The sequence below is a fragment of the Antedon mediterranea genome, chromosome 6 (assembly GCF_964355755.1).
Source record: "Antedon mediterranea chromosome 6, ecAntMedi1.1, whole genome shotgun sequence".
NCBI classification, from domain to species: domain Eukaryota; kingdom Metazoa; phylum Echinodermata; class Crinoidea; order Comatulida; family Antedonidae; genus Antedon; species Antedon mediterranea.
The window spans coordinates 10,279,895-10,296,175 of NC_092675.1; the positions used below are offsets into that span (position 1 = coordinate 10,279,895).

Here is a 16,281-nt window from a genome sequence, read left to right on the forward strand (position 1 = left end):
AAAAAGAATTGTTTAGTTGTTAATTTATTCCTTTGTTTTAGTTCATTGTATTTTGTTCATTGTATTTTGACATGCATGCTTCTGTTGTTCACAAAAAAAAACCAGGTATTTATTCATAAGGTAACTACTGTACATTTATTCTTATACGGCAGGAACTACTGTACATAGATTTGTATTTATATGGAGTGTTAATTCATAAAATAAACTAAACTAGTCTTCATCCAATCGAGGATATGTAAATCCTGTATATTTTGTTCAGGGTCAGGAAAAGCTTCTCTGATTTTATTTATTACACAGGATGTAATTGGGACACGCCTGTCTCGCCCAAGATACCTCCAACACCAACGCACAAACTGTCGATACGCTGTATACCTGTATTTCCTGTGCAAACAAAAATAACTTGTAGAAAATGATTTTTTGAATAAAAATAAAGGCAAATCAGTTACAAATTACTACTACTACTACTGCAAAAACATGGTGTTTACCTTTCTTTTCTTCCTTCCACAACGAGTTCATCATATTGAGATGCATACTGCCAATACGCAATTTGGAGGGTTGCCGGATTAAGAATGGCAGCTTGGAACCAGGGATGGGTGGTGATACATCCATTATGTTCATTTTCCTTATTTTTATCCATTATTTTCTCTACCTGTTTATTTTTTAAAAAAAGGTGATATTTTCACTAATGGAATTTATTTACTATCAATCATACAAAATGTATGGTTATGACAGTTTTAATATGGAGCAATTTTATTTTAATACATAATTTAACACTGCTTACTTCTTGACAACAATATCTATTTTCCCACATCTCCTCTACAACACAGTTTCCACACCCACACCTGTTGTAGAAAAAGAAGGAATATGAATATGATTATTATGTTGTTAGAATGTCTCACTTCTTAAAATATGAAGGTCTAGGCCTAGTTAGGCTAGTAGACTAGTTAGTAGTACGCTTACTACTTACTAGCCCTAAAATAAAGCATTAATATATTACTATATACTAGCTAGGCCTAGTCCTAATTAATACTAGGCCTATATGCTAGGCCTACTACAGACGTTCCAACCTAAATGAATTAAAAATCGGGAGGGTATACCGCCACCAACGTTAACACTGTGATGTCTGTTGCCACCAACGTTCAATAATAAAACTATACTGTACTACCAACACGAATCTTAAGACAGCTCTTTGCAAATCAGAGTAATACAAACAAAAAGAAAAGAACTTGTTTGGTGATTATAAATCAAACTTTATCTATATATAAATTTACGTAAGGGCAAAATTCGGTAAATCGCGCCTTACTTCTATAATTTTTACTCGATGGTATATAAAGTTGGTTCGTACTTTCGGTACTGATTTTAACCACCTGATGTAACCCTGTTTACTAATTAAATTAAGTTAGATAATTAGTTATTGACGGTTAAAACGAATTTAGGTTCTAAGATTTGCCCCAAATAGGGGTGTTTTCCGATCGTGGTATACACTGTCTAATGGATGTCCGTCTTGAAAAATACCCGCCACAAAAATGCGAGGAGGCTTCGCATTTTCCTATCTCCTCCTACGATAATTGTTTTTAATGGCTGAAAACCGGTTGAACAGCTAGAGTACACCATCATAATGTTGAAGACAGGCCGATTTTCTTTAAAAAATACTATTTTGATATATTTAATATACGATTATACAAATCTATTGATTTGCGATGAATGGAACATCCCAATCTCTCAGTCTGCCAGAGTTTGGTTTAACACAAGTACTGTAGGTAAATTTATGAGCCCTTGGTTTAACACATACGGTAGGTAAATATATGGGCCCTTTGAGAATAAACTTGCGAGATTGTGGATAGGCTCTACTGTTAGATATATAAACACATTATTATATACAAATAAACTTTATACTGACAGTTCTTTCTCAACGTTTGTATTAATTAATAATTACCAAATATAAACGTCGTAGTGGTGTATCGTGACATGGTACTTTAATATTTCAATCGATTATGACAGTGACAGTTTTAACTAAACTAAATAAAGAATGTTCTCTAATATAATTAGGAATCTCTTGCCATACACGGGGAAAATTAGTGTACAATGAATATTTAAAAGAAATAAATAAATAAATAAAATAAAAAAAGTATTATATCGCAAATGTTTTACTGTATTTAGAGGTATATTATTTATAGGCCTATAAAACATGAAAAAAATATTTCGTTACTGAGTGGATAAAGAATATATTTAAAAATTGTTCCTCTTTGTACCTATCCGCTTTCCCATCCCTCAACCCTAATGTTACATACAAAACACAAATTGGGTTTCTTTAAATGAGTCCAAATCAAAAACTTGGACTCATTTTGTGATAAGTTTCTCCTTCGGAAGTAATTCCCAGGGTGCTAATTTTAGTTGACTACATAAATCATCGTGTCTATTTATTTGTTTCTGTAAACGACAATGTATAGGCCTATAGTCCTGCGGTACGTACATTTGAAATCGCCAGTTTTGTTACGCTGAAATTACTGTGTATTCGAGAACCATCTGTGGGAACGACCTAGATGGTACGCGAGCGAAGCGAGCGTACCATCTAGTTTACTAAATTTATATTGTTGTATACACTTAAATAAAAAGCCATTCACAGTACAAATCAAATCTGTACTAGTTGTATTAATTCATTAACAAAAATACTAATTAAAACAAACAACTTGGAGTGTAGTGTACAGCAACATCGTTGATTCCTCCCTGTGAGCATGACAAATTCACGTTACAAATAGTGCAAAAAAACTTGTATTCACTCTCGGTAACGTGTTGATTACTCGCACTAACAAACGGAAACGTATTTTTCCATTCATTAGAAAATCTAGTTTTATATTTTTTCTTTTTACAACTTTCTTTAGTCTCTAAAACTACGCTACTACGTTTTTCCGACATACTGTAAAACCAGAAAATTTCACGAGTGATTGCAATTTGCGAAAGTATGTACGCAAAATACAGTACTACAAGTACTTTTCCGGTACATGCGCAGTGAGAATACATACAGTACTGTACGATGGTACGATCGATGCCTGGGCATTGGAATTGGGTCAAAGAACTTTGTAACTAGCAATTTCAGTACACGCGCGCCTACTACTGATACTGTAGATTCATCGCGTACTGTCGGTAAACACAAAGGACGTCGCATAGTACTACTACTACTACTACTACTACACTGACGATGATGCCTTCCCTGGGCATGGGAATTAGGTCAAACTTGTAACCAGGAAAAAGTTTCAGTACATGTGCGCCTACTCTACTGATAAAGCGATACTATAGCTTCATCGCTAAAGGTAAGAATCGCGTACAGTCGGTAAACACAAAGGACGTCGCCTTACAGTACGCTGTACCATCCATGGCTGTACTATGCTATACAATCTTTACATACATTACATGTTCGTTGTATCATACGGGGTGGTACGTACGACGTGTGAGATTAAATTAATTTGCAATATTAACTTTCGTGGGAAGATAGATTTTAATTTAATGCAATAATACTGAATTTTATAGAAATGTGTGAAATCGGGAGATATATTTAAAATTCGGGAGACCGGGAGGTGATGTTAAAATTCGGGAGACTCCCGGATAAATCGGGAGGGTTGGAACGTCTGCTACTAGCCTAGGGACTCCCTAGCCTAGTAGTCTAGTAGTACTCTAGAGTCTAGTAGGCCTAGTACTAGGAGGCCTAGCTAGGATATTATTAATACTAGCTAGGCCTATATAGTTTTAGGCCTTATTAATTATACAGTACTTTATCCCCAAACCTAGACTACCACTTTACTCCCTCCTTACAAATAAATATACCTACCAATCTCGTCCTTGTCTCAAATGAAGATTTTGTGGTAGGCCCATCGCTGCGAATCCATGTGCTCTAGCCCGATCTCGGTGGTGTGCAGCATCGCCGCCGAGTGGCCCACTTCTCCCTCCGCTCCACCAGCGGGCACCCTTGGATCGTTTTCAAACACTCCTCTCCAATTCACTGCAACAATATCATGCTCATCTTCGGATGATGCCGAGGACGATAAAGACGACATATCGCTATCCATTTAAAATTATTGTAAATATCAGATAGTATATAGTAGAAATAAAACGTAAAGCTATCTAGCGATTGAAAAATTAAATGGCGTCCATACACAACAAACGAACGAGTCTAGAAAGTGTATCTGACGCATGCGTATTATCGGTTCGTGTACCTAGCTTGTGTAGGGTTTGACTGAATGTTTCGGAGAAAATGAGCGTGAAAAACGAAATTAAAAATCAATTTATATAAAAAAATTAAGGAAATATTCCATAATTTCAACGATTTACGATGTATTAATCATTTAAGAATGAAACTGTAAAGCAGATAAGTTAATATCGAAATAGTTTTGGCGCAGTGGAAAATTAACCCAAAAATTCATATCTCCTCCTGTACAAAAGTTTCCGCTTGTGACGTCACAGGCGGATTTTTTTTCATTTCTTAGGGCTGTTTTCTATGCGTCATCGTCATCTCTGAAATGTACTCTAACAGTCAGCTGTATGTAACAGTATATACTACGTGTTGAAAACATAAAATCAAACTTTTTGGAATCCTTTCATATCATCTTTAACCTGCTAACCCACATAGTGACACGCATGTAAACATACACATTCATTTATATATATAGTTTTCACCAAAAAACGTTTTAGTTTTAGGAAATTTAGTATAGCCTTCTCTTCTTATTAAGCTTATAGAGTATCACGGTGTGATGTGACAACGATAGAGGGCGCTGCATGGTTGCTAGCCAATCAAAAAATGCGTTCAACGCTACTAGTTGATAAACAGTAAAGATCTGTATTTCTATCAAATTATGTATCTTAGCTTGATTTTTAAACTTAAACTGTAGTTGAAGAATAAATAGATTATTAAAAACAAATATTTAGTGATCTTTTGAAATTTTAGTTTGTTTTTATTGAAAATTATTAAGTTTTAAAATGACTACTTCAATAAGACTATTCCAAACCATTGGTGACCTTTGAGTCACTCATGCAGGTTTAACGCATTTTTGGTTGTGCTAGCAACCACGCAGCGCCACCTACAGTCGTGACGTCAGCACCGCGATAATCTATAAACATAATTAAACAGCTATAAAATTAAACAGCATATGACATCAACAACCAAACACAACAAATTTTCCCCAGTCAGATGCTGATTCATATCAGGATAGTGTAAATGACATTTAATAGAACCTTCTATGCATGTCAAGTACAGTAGTGACTGCATTCTTTACAAATATGTTTTTTGGGGGTTATCCACCTTCCCTTCACATTGCCGTCATACATAATGAAATCCTAAAACCTACATATTCTTAATGGTAAGATTTTGCCATTATTTCATCAGTTTTTACCATTGTAACAAACATATTTACAACACAGAAAGTGATGCAGTTAATTAACAAAAACCTAGTCCATTTAAACCTTAACTGCATTATCCTATAAGTCGATCTGTCTCACTGCTAAATGAAAATGGCACTTTCGAAGAATCAAACCTATTAATTAACACTAAAATAGGCCAAACAATCTAAAGTTTCAACAACAATCAACATCTACAAAGAGACTAAAAATGAATAATGACTGTAAGGATTCAATCAATCACCTTCCACTAACAATGAGAACATTGAGTTTCACCACAAAAATGATAATGACTGTATATATGTATGGTACTGCTAAAAATGATGAATTTCTATGTTTTAACCTTTAACCTAACTGTTATAGAAAATTCTATAATTATACTGTACTCTATAAATATGTCATTGAAATAATCTAAATAGTTGTAGGTTATTTATAATAAAAGCTGAGAAATATCTATTCACATATAAACTTTATTCTTTATTTCAAACCAACAGTGTAAAACACCAATAACAGGTTGAAAATAAATAACTAAACTATAAAATATGAGCCAATATAATATATACAAAATGAAAAAAGATTATTTAAATAAGTTCATTATCAGTAAATGCTGAAAGAAACTCATCAAGAAATTAAGTGACTTATCCACAGTGCTCACTGAAATATTTGTTCTAAATACCTTCAAACTACATAGCTAAAATTGTACATTATTGATTTCTTAAACTAATATAAAATTTAGATCACAAATTTACAGTTATGAAGATCATATTAATATTCATAAGAATTCATTAAAAAATTAATACAGTGGTGTGATCAGAGTAGAGCCCAAGGCTTGAATTTTTAATCATGTTTTTGTATAAAGATTGAATCTTCCATGCTAAAATCCGATACTAATTTTTTTCTAGTGCCGTATGGTATTAGTTCTACTTAAAATGAATTGTCTAATAAAAAACATGAAAAATAAAGTTTAAAATAGGTTAAAAAGATAATCATTTCCACTCAAAAAAAAATGAAAAAAGGTTTATGTTTTCACAAAAGACAAAACAAATGGTTCAATTCAACCTAAAACCTGGCAGCCAATATGACTATGTTTCTTTAAATTACAGGTTCTTCATGTCAATCCAATTTTTTGTCAAAGTGAATATTAAACTATTATGTAACAATAAAAATACATATTCAACAACAATTTTAAAAAGATCTTTTATCAAGGGGACAACATATCTTTAACGTCAGAATATTTCTATTTAATAGTTCTATTCATTCGTTCAGCTTTTCGTGACATTTTGAGAATGTTATCCAACGCAAGTCTGCATTCGAAAAGAAATGAAAAATCTTTTGTGTGCTTGGTTTATAACTGCTCTACTTAGTGTATAATTGGACCAAATCTAGTCTTCAAAATTAATGAAAGCAGTGGATTAATTGAACAAAAGTTTATTTTACAACAGTGGATGTGTTTAATAAAACAAATAATGGTATATTTGTTAAATGATAAAGGATATTGGATTCATTGGAAGACTGCCTATTCTACTTTCAACTCATAAACATTCATCAGTTGTAAACTATTGACGAGTGCAGTATGATGCCGCAATACAAGTACAAAAAATGATCAGATTTTAGGAACTTCTGAAAAACACAGAATCCCTCAATCTATTTGGTAAGTATTATGTATTTCTCAGATTTTCTGCTAGTCTCTAGATTTTCTGCTAGTCTCTAGATTGTCTGCTAGTCTCTAGATTGTCTGCTAATCTCTACATGTTGTGCTAGTCTCTAGATTTTGTGCTAGTCTCTACATTTGTGCTAATATCTAGATTTTGTGCTAATATCTAGATTTTGTGCTAGTCTCTAGATTTTGTGCTAGTCTCTAGATTTGTGCTAGTCTCTAGATGTTGTGCTAGTCTCTACATTTGTGCTAGTCTCTAGATTTTGTGCTAATATCTAGATTTTGTGCTAGTCTCTACATGTTGTGCTAGTCTCTACATGTTGTGCTAGTCTCTAGATTTTCTGCTAGTCTCTAGATTTTCTGCTAATCTCTAGATTTGTGCTAGTCTCTAGATGTTGTGCTAGTCTCTACATTTGTGCTAGTCTCTAGATTTTGTGCTAGTCTCTACATGTTGTGCTAGTCTCTAGATTTTCTGCTAGTCTCTAGATTTTCTGCTAGTCTCTAGATTTGTGCTAGTCTCTAGATTGTGTGCTAGTCTCTACATGTTGTGCTAGTCTCTAGATGTTGTGCTAGTCTCTACATTTGTGCTAATATCTAGATTTTGTGCTAGTCTCTACATGTTGTGCTAGTCTCTAGATTTTCTGCTAGTCTCTAGATTTTCTGCTAGTCTCTAGATTTGTGCTAGTCTCTAGATGTTGTGCTAGTCTCTACATTTGTGCTAGTCTCTAGATTTTGTGCTAATATCTAGATTTTGTGCTAGTCTCTACATGTTGTGCTAGTCTCTAGATTTTCTGCTAGTCTCTAGATTTTCTGCTAATCTCTAGATTTTGTGCTAGTCTCTACATGTTGTGCTAGTCTCTAGATTTTGTGCTAGTCTCTAGATTTTGTGCTAGTCTCTACATTTGTGCTAGTCTCTACATTTGTGCTAGTCTCTAGATTGTCTGCTAATCTCTACATTTTGTGCTAGTCTCTAGATTTTGTGCTAATATCTAGATTTTGTGCTAGTATCTAGATTTTGTGATAGTCTCTAGATTGTGTGCTAGTCTCTAGATTTTGTGCTAGTCTCTACATTTTCTGCTAATCTCTAGATTTTGTGCTAGTCTCTACATTTTCTGCTAATCTCTAGATTTTGTGCTAGTCTCTAGATTTTCTGCTAATCTCTAGATTTTGTGCTAGTCTCTACAGTACATTTTGTGCTAGTCTCTAGATTTTCTGCTAGTCTTTAGATTTTGTGCTAGTCTCTAGATTTTGTGCTAGTCTCTACATTTTCTGCTAATCTCTAGATTTTGTGCTAGTCTCTACAGTACATTTTGTGCTAGTCTCTAGATTTTCTGCTAGTCTTTAGATTTTCGGCTAGTCTCTAGATTTTTCTGCTAGTCTCTATTATTATTTATCTTTTATTGACAACTGGGGATAACAGTGTCCAACATGGCATACAAATAGTAGGTGATACAAGCATTAAAATAGCAATAACAAACTTAAATAATATTTTCACTAACTTTAAGAACTTCATACATCGGATGAATATCAAGAGAAGGATTTAATGTGAAACAATATTTACTAAGTTTAGTACTCGTGGATTCTAACACACGGTTACGAATTCTTGTTATATCATTATTACGATGATCAGGAATCTCTAAAATACTACAAACATAACGATAAAATGGAGTTTGAGTAAGTTGACATATTGACCATGCCAACATGAACGGGTCGTCATTCATATTCTCCCTTTCATTTAATATTTTATTAAAAACTAATATTGAACTAATGCATCACAATTTACTTAAGATTTTTTCTACCCTAAAAACATACAGTGGATGTGCAGCTGATTCTACAGTATAAAGTTGCTATTAATTAAAGTAGTAAACATTAGTTTGGAAGGAAAGGGCCTGCCACAGCACAATACAACCTAACACATGAATGTAGATCAATTATTTCATGAGATTGATGTTTTGTTAAGTCTAATTTTGTCTTCAAGTTCATTGAGAAATAGATCACTTACTGAATAAGTGGTGTAATTGTATACAAATAATGAATGTTTATGAGTGAAATGGTACAAATAATTTCATGAGGTGAAAGCTGAATGGTCTAATATTGATCTTTATTTGATTTTGATTTTTAAGTTGATCGAACATGATCAGTCAATAACAGTCTCTTGTCGCTTGTGGTTGCTCACAAACAATTATTTATTATCGTGTAACTCAAAATCCTCCAATCAAATAAAAAGAATCTACTAGGTATGTTATCTATATATAAATTTACGTAAGGGCAAAATTCGGTAAATCTCGGTTTATTTCTAGAATTTCTACTCGATGGTATATAAAGTTGGTTCATACTTTCGGTACTGATTTTAACCATCTGATGTAACCCTGTTTACTAATTAAATTGAGTTAGGTAATTAGTTATTGACGATTAAAACGAATTTAGGTTCAACGATTTGCCCCAAATAGGGGTGTTTTTCGATCGTGGTATACACTGTCTAATGGATGTCCATCTTGAAAAATACCCGCCACAAAAATACGAGGAGGCTTCGCATTTTCCTATCTCCTCCTACGATAATTGTTTTTAATAGCTGAAAACTGGTTGAACAGCTAGAGTACAGCATCATAATGTTGAAGACAGGCCGATTTTCTTAAAAAAATACTATTTTGATAGATTTAATATACGATTATACAAATGTATTGATTTGCGATGAATGGAACATTCCAATCTCTGTTTCACAAGTGTCTATTCCCTCAGGCGTCGTAAAGGCAAGTACAGCACTGTATACTCGAAATTCGATCCATTTTTGTTTTCAATCTGTGCTGCAGAGGTTGGATATAATTTTTTTTTAAACGGATAATGAGCTAGCGTTTTCACTCGCCGTATATTATGTACAAATCTTTATTATTGCAGTTAAACCACCCACATCATCACCTTTCCCTCACTGGCATGAGTAGCGTTGTAAAACCAGTAGAGAATAGGCCTACGGTACATCACATGCCCTAAACGCAGAACAACTTTGGTGGGTAGGGTAGGAACCAACTTAAGTATGAATTGGCTCTAAGAAACAATTGAAAACCATTAGGCCTACTAATTAAGTTGAGTTAGATAATTTAATATTTATTGACGATTAAATCGAATTTATGATTTTCCCCGAATAGAGGTGGTTTTCACAAATTGTTTTACATTATATTATAAACATATACACGTCGTAGTGATGTATCGTTACATGTGCTGTACTATTTCAATCGACTAGGACGGTGATAGTTTCAACAAAGTATTACATCGCAATGTTTTACTGTGTTTAGTGGTATATTATTTGTAAAACATGAAAGCAATTAATATTTCGTTACTAAATGGATAAAGAATATATTTTAACATTGTTCCTCTTTGCACCCATCCTCTTCCCCATCCCTCAACCCTAATGTTACATACAAAACACAAATTAAGTTTTTTTAAATTTGACTTAAACAATTGGTCTTATTTTGTGACAAGTTTCTCTTTCGGAAGTAATAAGGTGCTAATTTTAGTTGAGTACATAAATCACAGTGTCTATTTATTCGTTCCTGTACACGACATGTATTATTGTCCTGCGGTACGTACATTTGAAATCGCCAGTTTTTTAACGCTGAAATTATTATGTATTCGAGAACCATCTGTGGGCACGACCTAGATGGTACGCGAGCGAAGCGAGCGTACCATCTAGTCTATATATAAATTTACGTAAGGGCAAAATTCGGTAAATCGCGCCTTACTTCCTGAATTTTTACTCGATGGTATATAAAGTTGGTTCGTACTTTCGGTACTAATTTTAACCACCTGATGTAACCCTGTTTACTAATTAAATTAAGTTAGATAATTAGTTATTGACAATTAAAACGAATTTAGGTTCAATGATTTGCCCCAAATAGGGGTGTTTTCCCGATCGTGGTATACACTGTCTAATGGATGTCCATCTTGAAAAATACCCGCCACAAAAATGCGAGGAGGCTTCGCATTTTCCTATCTCCTCCTACGATAATTGTTTATAATAGCTAAAAACTGGTTGAACAGCTAGAGTACAGCATCATAATGTTGAAGACAGGCCGATTTTCTTAAAAAAATACTATTTTGATAGATTTAATATACGATTATACAAATGTATTGATTTGCGATGAATGGAACATCCCAATCTCTCAGGCCCTGTTCAGACCCATGGCGTTAGACCGTTTTAGCGTACGACGCTAAAAGAATGTGTGTCTGAACAGTTGGGGATTAGCGTACAACGCGTCGTACAACGGTTGTAGCGTTGTAGTGGAAAACGGTTGATAGTACCGTTTTAGCGTGCGACGCTACTGTAAGTCAACGTTGTATCCAATCAGAACGTTTCCTGTTATGACGCGAAACAAGGTTTGACCTAGGCTGACATCTTGTATCGTCACTGTGTGTAATGGATTTCAATAACAAAAAGGCCAGAATAAATAAGGCCTAACTACACTACAAATACAACTGTTACAAAGGCTACAAACTATTATCAACTGATTACCATTATATTTTCTAACAAATGACATAAATACATGCACCTTGTATTTAAACATAGGGACTACGATCCCATCTGCTTTTAGGCCTAGCTAGGCCTAGAGCCATTCACGCATTTCATTCAAACTAAAAACTAGCGTGGGACATCAAGTCACTCATTGATACAAGGCAGACTAGACTGGACAAGTTTAATGCTGAAACCCCCTAACTCCTAAAAAAGATCAGTAAACAAACAAGGGGAGCTGTGTCCCTTTTATTAGCAAGTTAAGGGTTATTTTCAACCGACTGGACCAAAGAATATATATCTTTGACTGGACTGGATAGACTAATCACAATCATTTTTTTCTTCATCATTATTACGAGGCCTGCTTTATTTTCGGTGACTACTTCTTCGCATGCAGCTAAAGTAAAATGACGTCACGTTAAAGTGTGTCGTCACAGAGTCTCATGCATATGCAAAAGAAATGTTTTCTCTCTGCTTCTTGATTGCGCGATGATGATTTTACAGAAGTAATTCCCAGGGTGCTAATTTTAGTTGACTACATAAATCATCGTGTCTATTTATTCGTTTCTGTAAACGACAGTGTATTGTCCTGCGGTACGTACATTTGAAATCGCCAGTTTTGTTACGCTGAAATTACTGTGTATTCGAGAACCATCTGTGGGCACGACCTAGATGGTACGCGAGCGAAGCGAGCATACCATCTAGTAAAAATAATTATATTAATTCTGAAAAACATGCTCATTAGCCTTTTTTGCAAACAATTCTTACATAATTAGGCCAAAAAAAAAAAAATAGTTGTCATCCGCCGCCCCTAATTTCGCCAAAAATTTGGGGCGGAGATAAGAAAAAGTTTTTTTTTACGTTGAGGGCGCTTTAAAAAAAAAAGGTTTTTTATGATTTTTTTGGGCCGAAAAGGTGTAAAAATCGAGTGTGCGAGGATGAAACAATAAAAATAATAACGTAGCGTATATTTCGGTGTATAATCGCACTTTTGACACGCAAATTTAACCTCTAAATTAAGGGTGCGTCTTTATACACCGAACATAAATGCCTCAACACACAGATATCGCCACCTCGTTGGCTAGGCCTGGGCTTTTTAAGGTAAGGCCTAGGCCTATTAGTATTACTAAAGTCTAAAGAGAGGCCTAGCCTAGCTACAGTGTACTAGCGTAACAGCAACCTGCTAGTTTTCAAGGCATTTTAGCGTGATTTTGAACTAAATATGATGAAAAGATTTGTTCATTATGGAGCTGTTTTAGGCGCTCCGATAAAATTTCATTTGTAAACGTTTACGATTGGAATAGTATTATAGTTATACGCACGACCGTCGTACCCATAGCGCGAGCGAGCCCTTCTTGGCAACCACATTGTGTACACAGTATTCGACTAGTATCTCCAGTTGATTATAGCAAGACCTAGCGTACACACTTCTAGGATACATAGATACTAATCGAATACGATTGTCCGTGAAAACGTGCGCCTCTCGATAAAAGGATCGAGCGATCGAGGCTAGCCCACACACACGTGCGGTCATGCACTCAATGTTGCGGGTGCGAAACTCATGAATAACAAGTTAGAAAGAACTGACGGAATGGGGGACTTCCCTTCTTGTTGAGGCTGGGCGCGGCCGTCTTATACATCGACGATATACAAAACACCGATATTTTACTCTCAGTTAGGGGGTGCGTCTTATACACAGGTGCGACTTATACACCGAAATACACGGTACACTAACTTCTAAAATATTTAATTAGGCCTGCTAACAACGACCTACTGTGTAGTAGTAGGCCTAGCCTAGGCTAGTTTAGACACAGGGCCTAACACGCCCAAAACAGAATTAAAGTGTGAACCAAATTATGAATAGATGTTTGAGCTCGTTGTTTTATTCAGTGTGTTTTGTTACTCTCAAATTCGCGTACAATTAACAGAGAAATTAACATTAAAAAAACAAAAACAAAAAACAAAAACACTTTTTTCCACCCGCCCCCACCCCCCCCCCCCCTACCAAAAAAAAAAAAAAAAATTTACAGCAAACAAACAATTTTTTTTTTAGGCCTTACCACAAAATAGATTTAAATGAAGTAGAGCAGACCGTATTCATTAATTGTTGATTGTGTATAATCTAGGAATTTTGTTTAAATAACAACAAATTATTTAATAAATTTCATTAGATACTAAATAATATCACGTCATTTTAGACCAGGTGTCTCTTTTAAAGACATTCAATATAATCTATTTATGAAAAAAATATTGAACTTTAGGAATTATTGAATAATTACTACACTGGCCATTATTATAATATTCACTATGATAATAAATTATTTTGCATAAATAATTAGAAAAGGCTTACAATACGAGTCATTATTTTTAAACAATTCATTACTTTAAACTGGTATTGTTTCTATTTAGAGTAATAATGTCAATAATCCATAGACACACAGTAATTTCCATATGTAAAACAAAATATAATACATTTTTAATTTGTCTTTTCCAAAATCCTATCTCTATTCTTCTAATATCTGACTATTAATAATCAATACATATAAAGTGCATACATAAAGTGCATTATTTTGTAACTGATGTATTTTGTAATAATATTCAACTTTTATTTAAAAATCTTTTATATTACATAATTCATATCTTATTGTTATTATTTTCAAGACCTTTTTTGTCTTCTACATTTATTATTAAACCAGGTCGTTGTTGTAAGAGTTGCCGTCCATTGTACAATGTACACAATGAAGTTTGATGGTACTGTAGGTAAATAAATGAGGTGAAACAAAGTAGTTTAAAGATGGAATTCTTCAACTAAGTTGATGCCATCTATCAATTACATTGTAATAAGTTTGTCATGTTTAAATAGCTTACAAAGCATAGAAGATACATCACTATCAAGTAGTAGGACAAACAGCCAGACGCTATCCAGTTGTATTTTAATGCAATAAGATACTGTATTGGTGGATATTTTCTATATTTCAAATTTTCTTATTCAGATTTTTATTCTTATGTAATTAATTTAATTTTTTTGGTTTTTGTTTTTCTTTAACCTTTCCGTTTTTGATGTATTTTGTGTATTGTATCTGTTCTGAGGGTCCCAAATGATCCAGATGCTGGATGGATCACCCTCATTTAATATGGTTAAAATAAAAAATAAAATTAAAAAAAAACAATGTTACTTTGTTTCTTCTATATACATGATTGGGATTATTATAGGCCATGTAAATATTTGAATGTGTCTAAAAGATGATTACCATTTGGAGGATTTTAAACGTTATGAATTCCCGAAGACCGTGAATATATCGCCAATAAATCATTAATTAGTAATTATTTGCCTTTATACTCGGGGATTTAAAAAGTTATATTTCACCTCTAAACAGGCAATAAATATAATAAACATAAATCAATATTTTTTCTATACAATAAAAAAAGGAAGGAGAAAAGTTAATACATGTGGATAATTTATACAGCAAATAGACATTAGGAGTTGTTTTATTATCTGTAATTCCGTTTATGAAGGTTCTGTAACAAGTACGGCAAAGCTTATTAACACTAACATTTTACAGCATTAGCATCCCTGGAGAGATGTACAAGTTTAATTGTTGAGAGAGACAACCTAAATACTAATGTAGTATTACTGTTTTGTCATAGGGACATTGTTGAATATGTCTTCAGAAAAATTTTAATTCATCTAGAATTTATAATGCAATTTCTTCAAGGTTATTAATAAAAGTAGCTAATAGTTACACAAATAAATAATTTAATCAATATTTTAAAAAATTAAATATATAATATTAAAATACTAACCTACAACAGCGGAACATGGGGTTTAACCAAAGAAGAGGAAACTAAATTAGATACATCATAGACGCCAATTAAGGCATATATTAAGAGTTTTGCATCCACAAAGGATTTCTAACATACATTTGTATATAAAAGATGCAACGCACGACCCTTATCTTTAGAAATCGTCGAAGCGCGATGGAAGCTTTTCGGACATATTATTGAGACAAGATAGGAATACACCAGCAAATCTGGCCATAAAGTTCTAGTTTACAAACACAAAACACAAAAAATACAGAGGTAGGTCTAATGCACACTTCCAGTTACTTTAAACAATGACATAAAAAAGGTGAACTCCCCTAGCATGATGAGGCTGGAGACAATGAAAGATGTTGACTATTTTAGAAAGTTGGCCAACAAACGAAAGGAATGGAGAAATCTGGTACAAAGACTAATAGTAGAGAGGCCAAATACACAAAAGTCCTCTATAAAAAGTTTGGGGGGCATTTTTTGTTAATAGCAGGCAACCATGTTGAATGTATCCTTTGTGGGGTGACAAAAACGATAGGGGTGGATGCCATCTTCAGTTTTGGGTTTTAAGGTCAGTTTATGTGGTCAAGAGGTCAAACAAGGTCAAAATATAGGATTTTTTTTTATTCACGGAAAATCATCTACATCATCAGATCTATCCAAAAAGGTATATCTGAAGATCAACTGATGCTTCATATTATAGTAATTATGAGATAAACATTTAATTTTACACATAAAAACATAGGAAATTAAATATAAAAGTGTCATTTTCTCAAAATGTTGTTTTCACATATTTCTGTAAAGTACACACAGTTTTTTAATAGGCTTTTCCCAGTCATTGTAAATTTGTCTTTTTCATGTTGTCCACCAGTCATCGTTTTGATTTTTGTCGGAAAAAATAGGTCAAGTGTTATATGTATGA

At 33.7% G+C, this 16,281-nt stretch overlaps 2 protein-coding genes across 2 annotated transcripts in view; both read right to left on the reverse strand.

Annotated features, from left to right (window-relative positions):
- The window catches only part of LOC140050931 (uncharacterized), a 69,786-nt gene that overhangs the window by 20,964 nt on the left and 32,541 nt on the right, over window positions 1-16,281 (reverse strand). The window lies entirely within an intron of this gene.
- LOC140050933 (P2X purinoceptor 7-like) lies at window positions 154-3,885 on the reverse strand. The gene is made up of 4 exons (XM_072095937.1): window positions 3,827-3,885; window positions 782-842; window positions 486-649; window positions 154-381 (listed from the first exon to the last, which is right to left on the reverse strand). The coding sequence occupies exons 1-4, from the start codon at window positions 3,868-3,870 to the stop codon at window positions 189-191; spliced, it is 462 nt and encodes a 153-aa protein (XP_071952038.1). The 5' UTR covers window positions 3,871-3,885; the 3' UTR covers window positions 154-188.